Below are 22,544 nucleotides of genomic sequence, written 5' to 3'. Positions count from 1 at the left end.
CTTTGAGGTGGTTTTGTACCCTACAATAATCTCTTCGTTTGTTCTCCGCTATTAGTGACTTTGGAGTGACTCTTTGTTGCATGTTGAGGGATAGTTATATGATCCAATTATGTTATTATTGTTGAGAGAACTTGCACTAGTGAAAGTATGAACCCCAGGCCTTGTTTCCTAGCATTGCAATACCATTTACGCTCACTTTTATCATTAGTTACCTTGCTGTTTTTATATTTTCAGATTATAAAAACCTATACCTACCATCCATATTGCACTTGTATCACCATCTCTTCGCCGAACTAGTGCACCTATACAATTTACCATTGTATTGGGTGTGTTGGGGACACAAGAGACTCTTTGTTATTTGGTTGCCGGGTTGTTTGAGAGAGACCATCTTCATCCTACGCCTCCCATGGATTGATAAACCTTAGGTCATCCACTTGAGGGAAATTTGCTACTGTCCTACAAACCTCTGCACTTGGAGGCCCAACAACGTCTACAAGAAGAAGGTTGTGTAGTAGACATCAGTGGGTGGTAACAAAATACGTAGGAGACCACAACCATGACATGATAAAGAAATTTGACCTGGTGAAGTTTCTGAGTACTCACCGTGGATTCGCCCCACAAGAGCAACAATTTGTGAAGTTGCTGCATGATTGCAACTTGTAGCCTGGGAAAATGGTGCACATACTATCCATGGTACACAACAAGATATGGAAGCTTAGCAGCATGCCATACCTACCATTGGATGTGGAAAACTTGGTAGCAAAATATCCCAGGGAAAGTCAACTAACAAACATGGAGGACATGATTGCATACTTAAAGGAGAAGGATAATGAAGATCTGGATTTCTTCTATAGAATTAAACTGGACGATGAGGACCGCGTGGTGAACATGTATTGGATAGATGGTGCAGCGCGCTGGGTGTACAAGCACTTTCGTGACTGCATGCCATTTGATGCGACATATCTCACCAACATGTACAAGATGCCATGCGCTCCTTTCATTGGCATAAACAACCACAGCTAGTCATGCAGTTCGCGTGTGGGTTTATCCGAAACAAGGATGCTGGTAGCTATGCTTCAAAACCTTTTTGGAATGCATGGGCGGGCTTGCCCCGATGAACATGATAATAGACCAGGATTTCGGGATGCGTGGAGGCATTGAGGAGGTGTTCCCCAATGCAATACACATGCACTATAGGTGAGATGTTATAAGAGGCAGAAGAGACATTAGGGCCTTTCTTTGCTGACCGGCCGGAATTCCATAAAGATTTTGAATTGTGTGTGGACCATAGTTTGACACCAGAAGAGTTCGAAAGGAGCTGGAAAGTATTGATAGAAAAATACCAGGTCCAGGACAATGAGACACAACAAAACCTTTGGGAAAAGGAAAATCTGGGTGCCAGCATATTTTATGCAGTGCTTCTACACTTTCCTGCAAACTACCCCGACTCTAGATGGTGGGGCATGTGGACATTCCCCATTGTGGAGTGTGTAGGTGTGAGTAGCAGCTTCGGGTTGTATAATGTATGTTCTTGTCAGACCTTTGTTGAATAATTTAATAAAGATGGTTGTGTGCATCCATGGATGCAAAGGCCGGGGGTTTCACCTCGTTTTTTAAAAAGCAACCTCCTCCAGGACAGGCACCAGCAAGCTCACCGCTGTTCCCGCAAGATGAGCACCACAAACAAATGAAAATGAGCGCACCATAACAAGATTCTAAAGAAAGAGCCAAGCAACTAAGGAAAGAAGGTAAATCATGGTGGAGCAGCACTAGGAGTGCACAACAACGGCAGATAGGAGGCACACCTAGGCCCAAGTGACAATAACGAAGGTGGCCAAAAATACAGAGTAATGTCGAACTTAACAAATTTATGCAGAGAAAATGTGCATTCTGAAACACCACCATGTATAACTGCATAGAAACTTGAACGTATTTAGATGGATAAAGTGCCAATGAGAAGGCACTACAACGACTAGCCATAGCAACTAACTACTGCATGTTGAATGCTAGCATCACACACTATCCAGAGACACATGTGCATGGGCTGGCCTCAGCATGGTGTGCTCCCGTTATCTTAAACAAAACAAACACCATAGCCCCTTCCCTCGCGCCTCGGGGGGTGAACTCGTGTGCCGCCGCCGGGGGCTCCCCCAATCTCCTCCCCTCCCTCGCCGTCACTTGAGGCTGGCGCCTGGCATGCCCGAGCCGTAGCCAAGGAAGGTGGCGGCGGGGCTCATGCTACTCTGCGCTATTCGGGGGTGGTGGCTTGCGGACAGAGCGGGAGGTGTGATACGTCTCCGTCGTATCTATAATTTTTTATTGCTCCATGCCAATATTCTACAACCTTTACATACTTTTGGCAACTTTTTATACTATTTTTTGGGACTAACATATTGATCCAGTGCCCAGTGCCAGTTCCTGTTTGTTGCATGCTTTTTGTTTCGCAGAAAATCCATATCAAACGGAGTCCAAACGGGACAAAAACGGACGAAAAAATAGCCTGACATGAACTTATCATGTCAGTTTGGACTCCTAATGGTCATATCATTGAAGGGCATTTATGTCTTATCATGTCAAGCCGCTCTGAGAGAAACTGACACTTGTCATTTGAGAGCATCCCATCCTCCGAGGACTTTGAGCGAAACTCATCAAGTGAGGAAAACCCAAACCCAAACACCTACAAACCCAAAGTGATTGAGCATCACTGAATGGAATGATCTTGCGTAGATCCGACGCTTGTTACCTTTAAAGACTGTGCTTCTTCCAGACGGTTAGGCGTCATGGTCTAGAGCATCCAAGAGGAAATTGTGGATCGCCGAGTGACCGAGTTCGTGAAGGTTTGGAAGTCACCTGAAGACTTACCGCGAGTGATTGGGCGAGGTCTGTGTGACCCTAGCTCAAGGAGAATACGGTGAGGACTCTGTGTCCTCAGGTTTAAATACCTAACCGCTCCAACCAGATGTACAACTGACACAACAGTTGGAACTGGTCTACCAAATCATTGTCTTCACCAAGCTTACTGGTTCTATTTCCTCAACTCTTTCATTTCCTCATTACTGTGTTGTGTGCCTGTTCATATCTGTTCGAAGACTTTGACTGAAGACTTTCTCAATTTCCTCAGTTCAATTTCTTCAGTATGTTTGTCTTCATCCTGTGTTATCCTGTGTTTACGCTTTCTGTACTCTGTGCTTGTCTTCATTTCACCATGATCACCATGCTTGTGTTTATGTTTACTTCTGAGTACTTATTCCGCTGCAAGTAGTTCTTCATTAAGGAATTTCCTCACCTGCAAATTCCTCAGTGAAGAATTCATAAAAATCGCCTATTCACCCCCCTCTAGTCGATATAACGCACTTTCAATTGGTATCAGAGCAAGGTACTCCCTTGTTCTGTGTGATTTTGGTTTAACCGCCTGGAGTTTTAGTTATGTTGACCGCAGGTATGATCAAGGTCTCTGCTGGGTGTCCTACCTTCGATGGGACGGACTACCCCTACTGGAAGAATAAGATGCGAATGCATCTTGAGGCAATTGGTAACGATCTCTGGTATGTTGTGGAAAATGGTGTTCCCTCAGTCACACCTTCTCTGAATGCTACTGATGTGAAGAGATTCAAGCAACTCAACTCCCAAGCGAAGAACATCATATGTGGCCATCTGAGCAAAGGGCAGTATGGAAGAGTGAGTGCTTTGGAAACTGCCAAGCTTATCTGGGATAGGCTATCCAAAGTCAATGAAGGAGTCTCAACACAGCGTGACTCTAGTGTTGACGTTCTTCGCAATCTCTTCAACCGCTTCAAAAGACTCGACAATGAAAATGTTCAACAAACCTTTGATCGCCTCACTGACATCTCAAATGAGCTTCAAGCATTTGGTGCCACTAACATCACCGACCATGAGGTGGTGAAGAAATTGCTGAGATCGCTTGATTCCTCATTTGATACTCTGGCACTGATGATACAAGAACGTGCTGATTACAAGTCACTTGATCCCGCCGATATCCTCGAGAGGCTAAATACTCATGAGTTCCAGCTTGCTGAGAAGAGAGATCTCTATAGTTCGAGCTATGGCAGATCACGTGCCCTGAAGGCCAAGGTCGGCTCTGAATCTGAAGATGAAGATTCTGGCAGCAGCCTTGGTGATCCTGAAGAACTGAGCCATGAACTAGCACTGCTCGTGAAGAAATTTCAGAAGTTCTCAAGACGTGGTCGCTTTGGAAAATCCTCAAGGAGCAATGATTCCTCATCCAGTGACTACAAGAAAAGGCTATGCCACAAATGCAAGGAACCTGGTCACTAAATTCAAGATTGTCCTCGGTGGGAAAAGGAATCAAAGAAGAAGAAATACAAGGATTACAGTTCTGATGATGCGAAGAAGAAGAAGAAATCTTCAAAATCTTCATCATCAAAATCCTCAAAGTCTTCATTGTCGGTGTCAAAACCGGCGGATCTCGGGTCGGGGGTCCCGAACTGTGCGTCTAAGGCGGATGGTAACAGGAGGCGGGGGATACGATGTTTACCCAGGTTCGGGCCCTCTCGATGGAGGTAATACCCTACTTCCTGCTTGATTGATCTTGATGATATGAGTATTACAAGAGTTGATCCACCACGAGATCGTAGAGGCTAAGCCCTAGAAGCTAGCCTATGGTATGATTGTTGTTGTCCTACGGACTAAACCCTCCGGTTTATATAGACATCGGAGGGGGCTAGGGTTACACAGAGTCGGTTACAAGGGAGGAGATCTACATATCCGTATTGCCAAGCTTGCCTTCCACGCCAAGGAGAGTCCCATCCGGACATGAGACGGAGTCTTCAATCTTGTATCTTCATAGTCCAACAGTCCGGCTAAAGGATATAGTCCGGCTGTCCGAGGACCCCCTAATCTAGGACTCCCTCAGTAGCCCCTGGACCAGGCTTCAATGACGATGAGTCCGGCGCACAGATTGTCTTCGGCATTGCAAGGCGGGTTCCTCCTCCGAATATTCCATAGAAGATTTTGAACACAAGGATAGTGTCCGGCTCTGCAAAACAAATTCCACATACCACCGTAGAGAGAATAATATTTCCACAAATCTAATCTGCTGACACATTCGGCAGCATGACATCACACCACGGCTTGGTCATTATTCGAACCATTTTTCTCAACCAGCTACTTCACATATTACGAGGCGGTTTCCTTGGCACGTCTTGTCGAAGCAGAGATCGTGTCCCCTTATCATGGGATTCTCATCAATACGGGTGTGGGTAACCCAACCGCGCCATCAATTACGGCGCTTGGGGAATAAGCGAGTTTACCAGGCAGGTGGGGAGGCGTATAGTTTCTTCCGCCCTTATAAAGGGACGAGGATTCCTCTTTTTCACCCACGCCTTCTTCCTCCTTGCTCATCCATTCTTGCGCACCCGAGCTCCAGCACCCAAGTTCGCATTTTCTCCTCAAACCACTCCAAGCATGTTCGGAGCGGGAGGCAAGTGGATGGTCTCCTCCGTTACGGAGGAGGACATCACAAAGCTACGGAGAGCCGGATATCTGGCCGCGGATATCGCGCACCGGCTGCTAGATGCGGGGCAGATCGTCCCTACTCCAGAACCCCATGAGAGGGTGGTTTTTCTTACCCACTTCATCCGCGGACTGGGATTTCCCCTCCACCCGTTTGTCCGCGGACTCATGTTCTACTACGGGCTGGACTTTCACGATCTGGCCCCCAATTTCATCCTCAACATCTCGGCGTTTATCGTCGTGTCAATCAGGGTGGCAATCGGGGTTGTTCCTACGTGGAGACCATAAAGGGGTGGCAATCAGGGTGGTTCTACGTCACCGAGCCGCGCGACACCAACTGGGTGGCGGCCCCCGAATTCCAATCCGAAATCCCCATGCGTCTCACCTCCTGGAAAGAGAAGGGCCTATCTTGGGGTTCCTCGATAGAGCTGACCGGACTCCAGACCTGCGTCAAAAACATGATGAGCAAGAAAATCAAGCTCATCAACGTGGTCCAAGTCATGCTCTTTCGCGGGATCCTCCCGTGTCAAAGACGGGCATTCAATTTGTGGGAGTTCGACCCGGCCGAGCACCAGACGCTGCGAGAGCTCTTCGACACGATGCACAAGGACGTCTGGAAGGTGTTGTTCAAGGGTGCCGAGGTACCTCCTCCCCTTACCGAGGACCGCGGACTCAGCGCAAAGCGCCCTGCCAATCCAGTAAGTCTTTTATATCTCATAAGATGTTCATTTTCCCCAGTTTTAGCCATGCGTGGGATCTAAGCCTTCACGCCATTTAACAGGACTGGGTGGCGACAGCGGAGCAGATCGATTGCCCAGCCCCCCTGCCCGAAGATCCAGCAGATGCTCTCCTAACGGAGATGCTGGTTCCGACGCCTTATGAGGTGCCGGCGAAGAAGGCCAAGAAGAAGGCCACGGGGACCAGGAAGGGTCTCCGGCGCAAGGTTATATCGGACTCACCCTACAAAAAAATACACTTCCGTGATGATACATGTTTGTCACAGTAGGTCGCGTTTTTTGTCATGCATGTACATCCATGACAAATTTATGACAAAATCAAGATAGTCATACCTGTGCTGTCGTAGAAGTGTTCCATGACATTACCAAAATTATCATCATGGAAGTGTCCACTTCCATGACGATAAATCGCGCGTCACAGAAGTGCTTTCGTCAAGGGTGACCGACACGTGGCATCCACCGTAACGGAACGCCGTTAAGCTATCGGGTCGGGTTTTGGATCCGATAACCCGTTAACAGCCGCGACCAATGGGGATTTTCCACGTGTAAAATCATCATTGGCTGGAGGAAACACGTGTCGGCTCATCGTTGGGACAGATGTCATCCACTCATTGGACAGAAGGCGCCTATGATACGTCGACACGTGGCACGACCCGTCAAGTTTAAATGGGCCGACCCAACAAAAGGCCCACAAGATTTTGCGGACCATAATGGGCCGGCTCAGCTAAAGGCCCACGAGATTTTGTGGACCATAATGGGCTGGCCCAGCTAAAGGCCCACAAGATTTTTGTGGGCCCGTTAATTGTTCGTCGAATATTTGGGCCCAACTACAGCCCAGTGACTTTTGGCCTGTTAGAGGCCTGATGTAGACATGGGCCCATTTCAGCTCGGTGTGACTTTCGGCCTGGGAATGGCCCGTGCTGCCCATGGGCCATATATGGTCCAACGGGACATCAGGCCCACTAACGGCCCGTGCTAAAAGTGGCAACAGTTAAGCCCAACGTGACTTTGGGCCTGTTAAAGGCCTGTCGCGTAATTCGGACCGTTGATGCCTATGCTAAGCTTTCGGCCTCTTAAAGGCCCATGATATCAGTGGGCCAACTAAGGCCCGAGATATGTTTCAGCCTGGTAACGGCCCGTGAGCTAACTGGGCCCAAAATGGCTCGATCTACATTTCAGCCTGCTGAAGGCCCGTCGACGACTAGTGAAAATTGAGGCCCGACATGCATTTTGGCCTGCTAAAGGCCCATGGTTTCATCTCGGCCGTAACAGGCCAGTACAATATTCAGCCTGTTAATGGCCCAACGCTACCTGGGCCAAACTAAGCGCTGGGTCGACAAAAGGCCCAACTAAAATATAGGCTGGTGTAAGTTTGGGCCTGGCGCAATGTGTGAAGGCCCCAATCATTCGGGCCCAAGAAAGACGCAGGTCGGCCCAATTGTGGCCCACTAAAAACCTGGCCCGTTAGAGTCGAATGTTTCGGTCCGGTCGACTACATCTAATTTTTTTTCAGATAGCGAATGATGGCAGTAACTAGTAGGAATTAAGAACAAACCTACTCTATACAATAAAGAAATTACGGCATAGTAACTAAGAATAAACCTACACAATACAATAAAGGATTTAAGGTATATTACATCCACTGGGCATCGAAGTTCGCCACCAGTGATCATAAAGCGCAACGAAGAAGCAGATTACAAAAACTGGGCACCATTGCAGCGTAACAAAATAATACTGAACCAAGACCACTTCCAAGACAGCTCAAGAAAGGTTAGCCTTGCGGGGGAACTGCTGCGCAAGATGAGCAAGGCTGTGAGACCGGCCTAGCATGTCGGTCATAGCTTCCAGGTGTAGCTGTTTAGCGATGAGGTTCTCATTGGTGTTCTCCGCAATCTTTCTTAGAGATAGGACTTCAAGTCGAATTTGAGTTGCAGAATGCCTTTCTGCTAGAACTTGGGACTGAAGAGTCAAACTGATTCAGACAACGAATTCTGTGAGCTTGTCTGACTGTTAGTCTCAAGTAACTTGAACACTACATCAAGACAAGACTTTGGGGTTGTCTCGCTATCTTCAAGATGTTTTGCCTTCTTTGCTGCAATATATGTTGGGTTTGTCTCACAGCCTTCAGCAGACTTGTGCATGCCATCAGGCATATCACCCTGAAACAAAGCAGAGAGATGACAGGTTTTGCACGTGTATAAACAAAGATGATAACTGTTCTGTCAATTCTATCCAATTTCAAATTAGAAAATAAAGAGTAAGTTCAAAATATCAATAGCATAATTTGGCATTGTTCATAATGCGGGGAGCTTCACCACACTACTGGATTACCATGTCAACATAACAAGCATAGATGAAGGGCAAAGAAAATCATTGTATCTATTTTGGATAATGTGCATGGCATGTTGTTCATATCATCAGCCACATCAGTAAGATAAAACAGGAGATGACAAGGTGCAAACGTGGGCTGCTTCACCACACACTGGATTATAGATCCACAAAAACAAGCATACATATAGGGAGTATTAAGTAATGTGCATGGTATGAATAAGGAATTTGGTTTTACAAGTACAACTTAGAACTTACGGTTCTTACGAACATGCATTTTGGTAGAAACAGCAAACTAAACAGCAGTAAACAATAGGGAGTATGAGCAAATTAAACAGCAGCTGAGGATAAAGGCTTTAGAAGGACTAACTTACATTAACAGTTAACACTGGCTTTATAATGCCCTTCTCCATGTCAAGGGAAGGATAACTCAAGAATTTCAGCACAGAATCTTCTTCATAAGCATTGCCTGTACTCTACATTTTGTAGAGAGTAATTATAGATATGATAATACTGGAAGGGATAGATGATAATGAAGATAAGATGCAGATTGATGCTACATAATCAACTACCAATCCCTGGAAGTACAAGCGTTACAGGACAAAATGTACTGACAAGAGCAATGGGCTACACTTCTGCACTGGCATTGTCTGTGTATTCTACTTGTTGGTAAGATTAAATATAGATCTTATCTTTTTTAGTAAATGGTGGGCGAGGGAGATAAGATGCAGAATGCTACAAAATGAACCAATCCCTCTTCCCATAATACAAGAGTGTTTTGAACACTGGTGTACTGTACAAAACGTTCTTATATTATGGGACGGAGGGAGTAGCTGTTAATGTAAGTACAGTGATAGACCACGTTCAGTCCTTACAAGAGGACTGCAGAGCTAAACCTCTTCAAAAGCATTGGGTTGATTCTAAATTTATGTAAGAGTCCATACGGATCTTATAATGTCCACCAAATGGACGATTACGAGGCTAACATGTGCAGTGATGCTACATAATCAAACAACTATGAAAGTAAGTATGGTCATACAGGGCAAGAGGTACTCACAAGAGCAATGCAGTGTGCAGTATAGTTGCGAGATTCTGTGGTCCCTTGAGAACGAATTTCTTCTGCTAACAGTTTTCGTACAAGTGAGACATTAAGGCAAATGCAGAAATGTAGTTCAAATTGTGATGTGATATCATAGACAGTACCTTACGCTCAGCCGAGACCAATGTGTAACAAGATTATTCCAGTCACCATCGGATAAATGTAGCACCGGAGAATTTACAGAAATTTTGTTCAGAGGCTTGCCATCGAAGTGCGCTTGCCTCAGGTAGGAACGATACTTCATCAACGAGTGCTTGAAAAGCGCAACCAACCCTTGCTCGTCATCACAATCCAGTTTGCTCCTCGCCTATTTAAAAGGATGAAACTTGTTTCTTCTGTCAGCAGAAACATATGCAGTAATGACCATGAATAACATTAGTACATTAGTTACGCGTAAGTTGCGGAGGAAGACTGGAAATTGTTCTGTGTCTGCGGTATAATCTTTCCATGAAGGAAAGATGCGCACAAAGTTCCTGACAACAACATAAGCTTCGTCTTCTAAACTGGGAAGAAATGGAACAGGGGTCCTATTTGCTGCAATTGAGGCTCTCTCTTGTTCGAAAAGGGATTTGGCAACTGGATTTGGTGTACTCTTTGCTGGAATGGGGGTTTTGCGTTGTACAGCTGGTGCTATGTCAACTGACATAATCATACTGTTTGCTGCAGTTGGGGTCTGCTGAGTTGGGGCATCAGAAATGACCAGTGTAGTAGGGCTAGAGTCTGCTAGAGTTGGGGTATTTTGTGGGTCAGGTGATATTGTAACTACACCTAATGGGCTATTTGATTTATCAGGTGCCACTACCTTTTCCAAATACTTTGCTTGTGATCCTTCATGATCAGCAATCTCCCTCTTCCTTTTGAACGTCTGATACACAAGAACAACATTTGAATGGATAAATATGGTATGATGACAGATGGAATATGTACTGAAAATGGATAGGCAGGGCGTATTCACATACACGATGTGTAAACTAAGCTAATGGCAGTTCAACAAAGTAGAAGCAATGCAAAGCATCAGTTGCAAGATATGTGCGAGCAATGTAACATTGGAAAGTTAGAGCAAGTACCTTGATGGGTGAATAAGATAGGGCATCTTCCTCTGACTCCTCCACTAGGGAGCTACATTGACTTAGGTCTCCCTCTAGCTCAGAATCACTGTTAGGATCATATTCTGAGCATGAATCTGTAGGTGGAGAGCGTTTGCATTGCATTGCATCCAGACTTGATTTCAGTCCCTTAATGCCAAGTTTGACAACCATGGCATTGTTCTGCTTTATTCTTTTCATGCGCGCAAGCTCATAATCATTATGATGCTGTTCAGAATCTGAGATTCATGAATACATAAAAAGTAGTCAGATTATCTATGGAATGCATTGCGGATTCAACTCGGAGAGTGTCTCCCTATAAACCCCTGCACATGCAAAGTTCACCTCCCCAACCGTGCTGACCAGACCACACACAGAAATACAAACCCCTTATGTCTCTATAACAGGCAGGCACACATTTCAAAACTGAAGTAGGAACATTAGAATCATATGAAATTCATATTTGAACAAATAAACTAAGAAATTATGAGTGGCGTAATGTTTAGCTTCAAGGGTGGAGTGTTGGTAGTGCGACACAAAGCAAGTAGGCAGATTGTATTCCATGTAAAAGATCGAAACCTATGTAAAAGCTGGAAATGACACTTTCTTTCTATACAATGCAGTGTTCGTTACCCACACATGATGGAAGAGATCACATAGAGAAATACTATTCACTCATGTCTACGGTTCCAGTATTTAGAAACAGGGTGGTCCACCCTAAAAGAATATTGACAACAAATATGACAAGGCAAGCATAGATGTAGTGAATCAATCATTTACTTGTGAGCTTACTAGGACAAGTATGCAGAATTGTAACTGTAGTAAGAGACCGTCCAAAATCTGAATGAAGAAGTTTGTCTAGCACTTATTGTTTGCAACTAATCGACGTGAATAATTGGATATTATATCGAAGAAGAAAGACAAGTAAAATTGTCAACAAACCTGGCTTGCAGTAGTAATCTGGGTCAATGTCACTACGACCAACAATCCAAAATGACTAGTTTCTGTTCCGAGGGCCGGAATTTTGAAAACCCTGTGAACTTTAGAGGTACTAAAGATTACCGAAATACATCTGAACCATTAAGTGTAGGTAGCACTGAGCACACAACAAACCCTAATGACAGTCCTGCCTAATGAGTAATGAATCAATTAGAAAATGGGTGGTGAGGAGTGGCTGCTGAGTGTTGAGGACGTATCTCAGGATAAATCGGGTTGGCTTGGTGGGTGCTGCACGCCTGAGCCCTGAACGGACAGGGAAGGTAGGCACGGCGGCGCGCCCGGGCAGCGGTGACGCTGTTGGGCGAGCGGCTCCTGGCCTCCTGTTAGTCCGGCGTCTCCTCCTAGAGTCATGCCGTCCGGGGACGGCAAGTCGCCGGCGAGGCAGGCGGCTGGGGGCGAGTAGAGATCGGAAGCGCGCAGCAGAACAGAGGGGAATCGGGGCCTGGGACGACCCAAAATCCCAGGGTGGGCCGGCCCACCATGGGCACCCTGTAGAGACACACACCCGAGCGGCGAACATGCATTTTTGATACTAATTTAGGAACATTTAGCTGACCAATTAAACAACTCTGTTTTAATAATATCAGATTCGTATTTGAACAACTAAGCTTGTTTAGCTTGATGGGTGGAGCAGTGTTATTATGACACGAAGCACGTATTCTGATCGTATAGTGATCATAAAAGGGGGAAACTCTAAGCATATTTTTTTAGCAAAAGAGGGTTTCCCCTCCGATTTCTATTAAAGAAACCACCACGGAACCAACATGATCAATTAAACCCTAAGCATGATCAATTAAACCGTATTATGGCTGTGCCATGGCAGATTTGAAGCTGCAAACCGGAGAAATGATATTTAGCATCCATTGTTTGCTTCGAACTAAGAACTAAATTCTAAGAGCTGAAAAGAAAGTAGAGTAACCAAGTTAAGATCTATTTTCTGGTTGAGATCAAAAAGTTGAGGAGATATGAAGTAGCACCTCTCTTGCAGCGCCGTGTAGGCATCGGGGGTGCGATGGCTGTCGGTGGCGTTGAAGCAGATCTGCGATGGTAGACGGGTGCATCGGGGGATAAGTCCCGTTGCGGTGGAAGAGAAGGTCGTGTGAGCGGCCCCGGCAAAGAGGACGACGGCGCCAATGAAGCGAGAGGACGCGATGCAATGCTATTGGTCCGTCGCCGTGGATGAGAAACGTCCATCTCTAGCAGTGGACGACGCGGTCTTGGTAGGCGCTCCGGCATGGTGGAGGACGGTGGCGATGGATGTGGTGGAGGACGGCGGCGATGGATGGGGTGGCGGACGGAGGCTGGTGTGGGGATGGGGTGTTCTAGCGCAGACGGTGTATGAATGGGAAAATGGAGGGAGAGGTACGGGGAACCATGTTTTTAGGACGCGCCTGTCTAAAATATGGGAAAGTTACGAACTTAGCCCCCGTTTGAGTCACGTCTGAGTGAAGTTACAAACCTGCCCCTATTGAAAATATTTGCCTACATCGATTTCGGCCGAGTCGAGTTTGTTTTGCCGCCCACCGTGTATGAATGGGGAATGGAGGGATAAACAGAGGTCTTTCGGACGAGCTTGAATCAAATGAGTTTTGCTGTCCATGTTTGACGCTCACCGTGTCGGAATGGGCTCAGAGGCGGTCGTGTCACGTCTAATTGAAGTTACTAACCTACCCTTATTTAGAGCAGTGGAAATCGGGCCGATGGATTGTCCGTGTAATGGGTAGACAGTAATTTCCATCTCCCAAACACTTGGCTTCGGGCAGCCGACGTGGGAGTGGACATTTTGCTGCTTCTTTCGAATTTTGGGACAATAAGCATCCACGTTTACCCTGGCAACTAAATTCGAATCCATTTTGTATTCCTATATGAATCTTTATAAATCATTCTATGTGTTTTTATATATCTTCAAAAGGACGACAAAGATGTATTCCACTGTCATATATGAATATGGTTTACAAATGCCGATACTCAAATTCAGAAACTAGAATCCAGTTTAAGGTGAATTCGAATATTTGGAACACTTCACAGCATAATGTGTACTCCCATTTAGATATGTACACAAGCGATGTATCAAGATTCAAATACCGAGTCAATCAACCAAGAATGTATAGAACTAACAGACATATAAACACTTATAGAGTATATGGATCAATAATATCAACTAACATACATAAGCCAGGCCGCTGTACTTTTTTTTGGCTACAACAGCATCCTTTTTTTAGCCAGCATCTTGGCCCTTTCCGATGCATGCCACTTATGGTCCATCTATACTACTACTATTGCTGAATGCACATTCAGCCCGATTGGCATATTTGTAGGTCTGGCACAGCAATCCAAATGAAATGTCTCCGAGTCTTATCAATTAATACAGACTTGTGCTCAAATAAAATTACAAACCAAAAAACAAAAAAAACAATTATTACATGATCTCTAAAACAAATGGTTTGATTGATTACATGAACAGACAACACAAAGGTTATTCAACTATGGAAAGAACATTTCACCTATGATTTACCAAGTAGGAGTTTAATTTCCTTTTTTCCTTCAGGACCTTAACAATCTGGTTAGTCTCAGCTTGCTTCGTTTTGAAATCCACCAAATATTTAATGGTTGTCTTGAGTACTGCTTGTGATTGTGCTGTTTGCTTCCTCAACATGTCAACTTCATCTCTAAGTGCAGAAGCAGAATCTCTTTCTACCACTAGTTTAGCCTCAGAGCATCAGCAGTTGGCAATTCATAATGCATGATTGGGCCGGTGCCACTGCTGTGGGATGATGCAACATCCATGGGGACCTCGCTCTTTGATCTTGGGCTAACCTGTTTTGCCATTAAAGTTCCGATTGGATTCAGAAAAGTTGAAGTTAGCAAAACATCTCAACTGGGAGTTATAACAGCAAACCAGTTAAACAAACAAGGAATTAAAGAGTTTCAGTTGGATACTGAAAAGTAGTTATTAACATCATTGTAACCCGCTGTTGCAGCAGCAAAGCAGTTAAACAAACAAGTAAATATTTAAGTTAAGGCAAACAGGTAATTCTCAATAGTAAGTATCAAACACATAGATAGGCGCAGTCTACAATATGATTAACAGGCTGTGCCATTATGTAATCAGTAGCAAACTAAATTAAGCCAAGCAACGTAATTGAACAATTTTGCAATAAGTGGCTAACTAAAATTCCGAGAAGCAGGTAACTGAACTTACGCTAGTTCTTTGTACAGGCACACTGCAACTTCTTTTTCACTTACAAGGTTGTACAAAGGAGTCCATGGCATCAATTGCTTGGATACGCAGTCCCAATACTTCTTTCTTCCCACACTGCATGGGTAAGTCGAATGGTTAATCTGGTAAGATGGTGCGTCCTTGATACGTTATATGAGGACGTGTAGTCAGACTAGTTGTAGCCAAACACATCACACTGGCTTTTACTGTATATTTCATGCGATTACTTTTGGCATATCGAGATCTAAGCAATCTACAATAGGATGAAAAGACTGGCATCCTTCACATTATTGGTGAACTCAGTTCATAGAAACAAGCAATTCAACCATTCTGTGGGTAAATCAAAAGCGCCACTGGAATATTTTTCACTATCCAATCATACACGCAAAAGGGGCGACGCCACCATAGGGGCTGGTATGGGCGGCCGCCTCAGGTGGCTGGAGAGTGTGCACCTAGTTTGAGTCGTCCAGGTTGGCCCACGCTAGTTTTGTTTGTCTCAACGCACGAGCAGGCAATGTAAAAAATGAAGAAAAATGTTTCAATTTGGATGGGCCAATAACATAAGTGCAAGGCAGGCCCTATAGCAGGCTCGCGGCCCAAACGAGCGCCTCCCATATCGATCGACAGCAGGAAAAATCCCAATTCATTCGCTCCAGCCTCCAGTCTGGTTCGCTCCTAACCTAGCCGCCGCTAGACAGACCGACACAGCACTTCCTCTTGCCCTCGTTGGAGGGCGGTCGCCGGGCTTCAAGCGAACGGAAGGACAAGAAGATGAAGATCCAACCCTGGGTGTAGCCTGCGTGGGAGGCAGCGGCGGCAGCACGGGCATGGCATCGAGTTTGCGCAAACGGACAGTCGTAGCTTGCAAGAGTAGCATGCGCAATGAGCAGGTACATCACATCCCTGATTATATCTAATTCAACTCTTCAATTTCTGGCCAATAGTTAAACCTGACGGTGTTGTAAAACTGCTTGTATGTAGGGAATCTATGAGAAAATGAAACCAATTTCTACTTATTTTATAACTCCCCCAATCAATACTGAACTGACTGAATCTGATGTATCTAATCAAGTTTCCGTTTCAAACATACAAGCTCATGTTGTTCTTGAGCCTGAAGTGTCTAATGAACAGACTGCTAATGAAGGATTTGATGCAAACATTTTACATGCTCCTGGTGATGAACATATAGTGTCTAATGAGGGATCTAATGCAATCATTTTGCAAGCTCATTGAAGGATTTAGTGTCTAATGATGATCTACTATGTTGAGAGAGACAGAGATTTGCAGGCATTGATGACAAGCAAATTATAGTGCATTTTCATAGCTTGAGGAAACGTCGAGGCCATCTACTAGAAAGTCCCCGTATCATGACAACATAGCATAAATACTTTTCTAATCTGTTGTTTGAAACTATTGCCATACTTGTGCAGGATAGATATATTGATATGCAGTTTGCGCACTGGTTATACGTGCAATTACACTTTGATATTTTCAGCCAGAGAACGAATAATTCAAGCAGGTACAGACCATGTTTATAGTCCTTGTACACCATATTGCATTTTGTGTTTTTTGGTGCTTGCATCATTTAGTGTTTATAATCTGAACTACTTTGGATCATTAGCTGGTTTTCAAAGTGCATGTAGCTTCACATTTCTCAAGTTATGTTGATTTCCGGAGTGCAAGTGCCTTCATATTTTTTAAGTTAAATGTTCGCCCCTGGTAACTTGAATTCGTGGATCAGCCACTGCACACAAATCATACACGAATGCCAGTACGAATTAAATGAAATGTAGGGACTTACGCTAGCTCGTTGTACAGGCTCGCTGCAGCTCTGCTTGCGCTTGGGATACTTATGTGTGGCTTGCAACATTTTATCTATACTACATAGTTCCTGGAATATGTTTACCTCGATATGGAATTTACCGATGCACTTGAATATTGCTTGGAATACATGAATGGAATATAGTTCATGGAAGCCGGTACGTATATGCTGGAAACAGTATTTATTAATGCTGGAATATTTATTATACTAATGTATATTTTGCCCGGGCACAACATATTATGGAATGCCAGGTTGTTTATGGGATTAGCTCCATGAATTGGTAAAGCCTGTGAATTTGAATTGTAATTCAAATTCAGCGTGCGACTCACACGTAGGTGCTTATGGGACAGTTTGCAGATGAAACTCCTTGATGGTTACTAATGATCGTGGTTGGTTAAGTTAACTTGGAGTCTTCGTTTAAACAGATTTTATCTGGACATTTATCTGCATTTTATATAGTTTAAAATTAACTGGAATAACACTATATAAAGGTCCCTAACCCCTAGCCTCAATTGATCATTGTGAGCGGAACCATGGAAAAGGATCGAGGAATAGGGGTTAGACCGTGTGCGTATATTTCTTACATTGGTATCAGAGCCGATTAAGGGTTTGACGATTTTGTTAGTCGTCGAATCAATTACGATCTGGATTAGTATTCCGCTGCGTACTCTATCTTTCTTTCCCCAAAAGAAAAGAAAAAAAAGCAAGAGGGAGGCCCGTACGTACACAACAGCTCCACCCCAGATTAGATCGATCTCGCTCGATTCCTCTGGTCAGCGCCGCCGCTTCGCTCGATTCCGCTCGCCAAGCGCCGCCGCTTCGCCAGACCTCCACCAAACCCACGCCGCCGCTTCACCATCGCCTCCAGGCCAAGCCCCAGCTGCGCCTACGCCTCCACCTCCACCTTCCCCATCCACTTCGGGCCGAGCTTGCCACCGCTCGTGACCGGCTCCTCCCCGACGTTCGCGCCGCTCCCCATCGACGTTCGCCCCGCTCCCGCCGTTTCCTTCGACTTCGTTCCCTGCGCCTCCATAGCGCTTCTTCGAAGGAAGCGGATACAACCTCATCGCCCCGACCAACTCTCACCGGCCTGCTTCGCGTCCACGGAAGGACTGCTCCGACATCGACAACTGTTGTGTTCGGCCTCCACGACAGGAACTTGAGGTAACTGAAGAAGAAACCAATTTCAATGGCTTCCAATGGGGTGTTCGCTGAATTACTCCGTGCCTACAAACTTGATGGAACGAATTACACGGTTTGGAAAAGGAAAATCATGTTCTTGCTTACGGCTGAGAATATTGATTATGTTTCTGAAACTTCGGCGCCTAACGAGCCAGCAGAGGATGCTACAGATGAAGAAAAGCAGGAATACAATGATGAACTGAAGCAATGGACCAAGGACAACAAGACTGCCAGAGTTTATATCCTTGGCTCGATGACTGATTCGTTGGCTGCGGAATATGAGTCGGATAGAACAGCTTGTGGAATAATGCTCAGGCTGGAACAAGATTTTGGAGAAGTTTCCCTTGTGAAGGTGCTTAGTCTTGTGAACAAGTTTCTGACATCGGAGATGGGTGATAAAACAGCCAATGAACACTTCAACAAGCTCTGTGTCTTGGCAGAAGAATTAAAAACTGCTGGTTATCCGTTCCAGGAGGAAGTACAAGTCATGGTTGTTCTGAATTCTTTGCCACCATCATGGGAACAGTTCAAGATTTCTTTTTGTCATTCAGAACGCACACTCAATATGAGAAACCTGAGGCAACACTTGCTAATGGAGGAGGATCGCAGGCTTAACTCAGGGAAAGATAAAGCTTCTTATCAGCCAGAGCTTCACCTTGGTGAGTACAAAAACAATGGGAACCGAAGGAACTGGACTAAGAGAGGAGGAGGACCGGACCTAAGGGACAAGATCAATTATAAACGTGACAGGGATCAAAGGAACTACAGAGATGAGAGAAGGAACAAGGTGCAACATGGCAATAACAACAACAACAACTCGTTTTCACAAGATTGACAAGAGAAACTACAAGTGCCATAATTGTGTTAATACATGCCACTTCAGGTCAGAATGCACCAAGAAGAGGAAGCCGAACAGCGAAAGAAATAATTTTCACAAGGATGACAGCCGCAAGGGGAATCAATCCCCTGAAGGTATTACCGATGTTTATGTTTGCACTGAATCCTTATTTACTACTACTTTTTAGAATAGTTGGGTAGTAGATTCTGGTGCAACTTCACACATAGCTAGAGAACTTAGCTCTTTTGCCACACTCAAAACAACTCCAAAAGGAACAAGACATGTCTATTTAGGAACTCAAGCTAAAGCAGACATACTAGGAATTGGAAACTATGTGCTTAAACTCCCCGATGGAGGAAACTTAGTGTTGGAAAATGCACTTTATTCACCCAATATGAGAAGGAATCTAGTTTCAGTGTCCAAACTAGAGTCAATTGGATATAAAATTATCTTTGGTGATGGGAAGGCTAAAATTGTCTTAAATGGAAGATTAGTACATTCAGGCGATAGACATGGTGGACTCTATTTTCTAAATGACATCATGGAAAATAATTGCTTAGTAGGCGAAGATAACTCTGTTGTGAGGAATATATGGACAAAATAATTGTTCTGAATCTTACTTGTGGAATTTGCGACTTGGACATATATCTAAGAATAGGATTAAGAGACTTATTAGTTCTGGAATTTTGAACTTTAAGTGGGAGGATTATGGTATTTGTGAAGCATGTATTATGGGTAAAATGACTAGGTCGCCTTTTCCCAAAGCAAGTAGATCAACAAAACAGCTTGCCATCGTTCACTCTGACATTTGTGGGGAATTTTCCACACCCACTTTAGGAGGGCAGAAAATCTACTTTATCACTTTCATAGATGACTATTCAAGATACGGTTATGTGTATTTGCTTAAACACAAATCAGAAGGATTTGATGCTTTTAAAGTGTTCAAAGCGGAAGTGGAAAAAAATCAGCTAAACAAGAAAATTAAAATACTTAGAACTGACCGTGGTGGTGAATACACGTCAGGAATACTAGATGATTTCTGCAAAGAACATGGCATTATTCATCACTATACCTTGCCATATACTCCACAACAGAATGGAGTGGCGGAAAGAAGGAATAGGACTTTAATGGATATGGTTAGATCTATGATGGCTTATTCCGACTTGCCATTGTCTTTTTGGGGAGAGGCACTTCACACTGCTGTATATTTATTGAATCACTCACCTTCTAAAGCTGTAACGGTAACACCCTATGAGCTTTGGAAGGGAAGGAAGCCCTCACTTCGCCATTTTGCGGTTTGGGGGTGTAATGCTCAAATAAGGATACCTAGCCAGTTGCGCACCAAACTACAATCTAAAAGTACCCCAGGAATTTTTATTGGTTATGCATCAGGTTCTAATGGTTACCGTTTTTGGGATCCTCAAAGAAAGAAATTGATTGAAAGTGAAGATGCAATTTTTCTTGATCAGGATACACCTCGCCGTGCTAAACGAGCTAGGGTGGAATTATTAGTAGAACCTGAAGATATATCTATACCTGAAACTGAACCTCTAGTTCAGGAAAATAATGATGCTAGTCAATCTACTAACTCTATTTCGAATAGCATGCCTAGGAGAAGTGGGAGGAATACACAACCACCTGCATATTTAGATGAGTATTTTGTTTTTCTGGGGGAAGTGCACTCTAAAATTCAGAACTTAGAGGAAGAACCAAAATCATTCAAAGCTGCATTGGCAAGTCCTGAATCAAATCTTTGGATGGATGCCATGCAGGAAGAATTAAACTCTATGAGAAAAAATAATGTTTGGGAATTAGTTGCATTACCAAACAATCGAAAGTCTATTGGTTCTAAATGGATCTTTAAAAGGAAACTGAATGCGACTGGTCAAGTGGATACATATAAAGCAAGGCTTGTTGCTAAAGGATTTACACAAATGGAAGGAGTTGATTTTGTAGAAACCTTTTCTCCCGTTGCTAAATTTACCTCTATACGGATCATTAGTGCATTAACTGCTTATTATGATCTGGAATTGCATCAAATGGATGTTAAAACAACATTCTTAAATGGAATGTTGGAAGAAGAAATATACATGAACCAACCTGAAGGTTTTGTGGAAAGGGGGAATGAAGGGAAGGTCTGTAAATTAAACAGGTCCATATATGGTCTTAAACAAGCCTCACATCAGTGGTATATTCTTTTCGATAATGGAATCACGTCATATGGTTTTTCAATGACGGAAGGTGACCATTGTATCTATTTTAAGATAATGGGAAATAAATTTGTATTGTTATCTCTTTAGGTTGATGATATTCTGATTGCTTCAAATGATAAATCTACACTGATGGAAGTTAAAACCTGGTTATCCTCTAAATTTGACATGAAGGATATGGGGGAAGCTTCCTATGTTCTGGGAGTGGAAATACGTAGAGATAGAAGGAAGAGAATGTTGGGTTTGTCTCAAAAGGCATATCTCAATAATGTACTTCAGAGATTCTCTATGGAAAATTGCAAGCCTGTTAAAGTACCTTTCTTAGGGGAACTAAACTTAGTGAGGAAATGTGTGCTAAAACTCCCGAGGAAAGAAAACAAATGAGCAATATTCCTTATTCATCTGCATTGGGTTCTTTAATGTATGCTATGCTATTTACAAGACCTGATATATGCCATGCCGTGGGTTTGTTGAGTAGATATCAAATGAATCCTGGACCTGAGCATTGGAAACAGATTTGGAACACTTTGCGTTATGTCAAGGGAACTATGGACTATTTTTTGTGTTTTAATGGACACAATCTTCAGCTACAGGGGTTTACTGATGCTGATTGGCAAGGGGATCTTGATGACCGGAAATCAACTTCTGGTTATATGTTTACACTAGCAGGAGGAGCTATTTCCTGGAGTAGCAAGAAGCAAGATTCTGTAGCACTTTCATCTATGGAGGCTGAATATATTGCTGTGTCGGAAGCTGTGAAAGAAGGTGTATGGTTAAAGGAGTTTCTTGCGTCTCTCGTGGTGGTGGAAAGCGCTTCATATCCTGTTACTATTTTCTGTGATAACCAGGCGGCAATCAAGGTCTCAAAGGATCCAAAGTTTCATAGCAAAACCAAACATATTGAGGGAAGGTATCACTACATTCGTGATGTCGTTAATAGATTAAAAATAGTTCGTTTAGATTATTTACCTAGTGTGGACATGGTTGCTGATCCACTTACTAAACCTCTTAGTCAGGAAGTATTTTGTAAACATGTTTGCAACATGGGTCTTCGTTTCTGGAATTAGAATGTTTTAGCCAAGTGGGAGATGTAGGAAATACTTATGTGTGGCTTGCAACATTTTATCTATACTACATAGTTCCTGGAATATGTTTACCTCGATATGGAATTTACCGATGCACTTGAATATTGCTTGGAATACATGAATGGAATATAGTTCATGGAAGCCGGTACGTATATGCTGGAAACAATATTTATTAATGCTGGAATATTTATTATACTAATGTATATTTTGCCCGGGCACAACATATTATGGAATGCCAGGTTGTTCATGGGATTGTCTCCATGAATTGGTAAAGCCTGTGAATTTGAATTGTAATTCAAATTCAGCGTGCGACTCACACGTACGTGCTTATGGGACAGTTTGCAGATGAAAATCCTTGATGGTTACTAATGATCGTGGTTGGTTAAGTTAACCTGGAGTCTTCGTTTAAACAGATTTTATCTGGACATTTATCTGCAGTTTATACA

At 43.8% G+C, this 22,544-nt stretch overlaps 1 protein-coding gene across 6 annotated transcripts; it reads left to right on the top strand.

Moving 5' to 3' along the window:
• The first annotated feature begins 17,510 nt into the window (after positions 1-17,510).
• LOC123181864 (uncharacterized) lies at positions 17,511-22,175 on the top strand. Of its 6 annotated transcripts, none has more exons than XM_044594265.1 (3): positions 17,511-18,752; positions 18,849-18,937; positions 21,607-22,175. In XM_044594265.1, the coding sequence occupies exons 1-2, from the start codon at positions 17,973-17,975 to the stop codon at positions 18,891-18,893; spliced, it is 825 nt and encodes a 274-aa protein (XP_044450200.1). In that variant the 5' UTR covers positions 17,511-17,972; the 3' UTR covers positions 18,894-18,937; positions 21,607-22,175. The 6 variants fall into 6 exon arrangements, 3 of the variants coding, with proteins under 3 accessions (XP_044450200.1, XP_044450197.1, XP_044450199.1); XM_044594262.1 differs by having other exon boundaries at positions 21,601-22,175; XM_044594264.1 differs by having other exon boundaries at positions 21,492-22,175.
• Positions 22,176-22,544: the final 369 nt, after the last annotated feature.

Source organism: Triticum aestivum, chromosome 1D (assembly GCF_018294505.1).
Source record: "Triticum aestivum cultivar Chinese Spring chromosome 1D, IWGSC CS RefSeq v2.1, whole genome shotgun sequence".
NCBI classification, from domain to species: domain Eukaryota; kingdom Viridiplantae; phylum Streptophyta; class Magnoliopsida; order Poales; family Poaceae; genus Triticum; species Triticum aestivum.
Note: the sequence above shows the minus strand (reverse complement) of the source record. Positions and strands in the feature narration are given on the sequence as shown.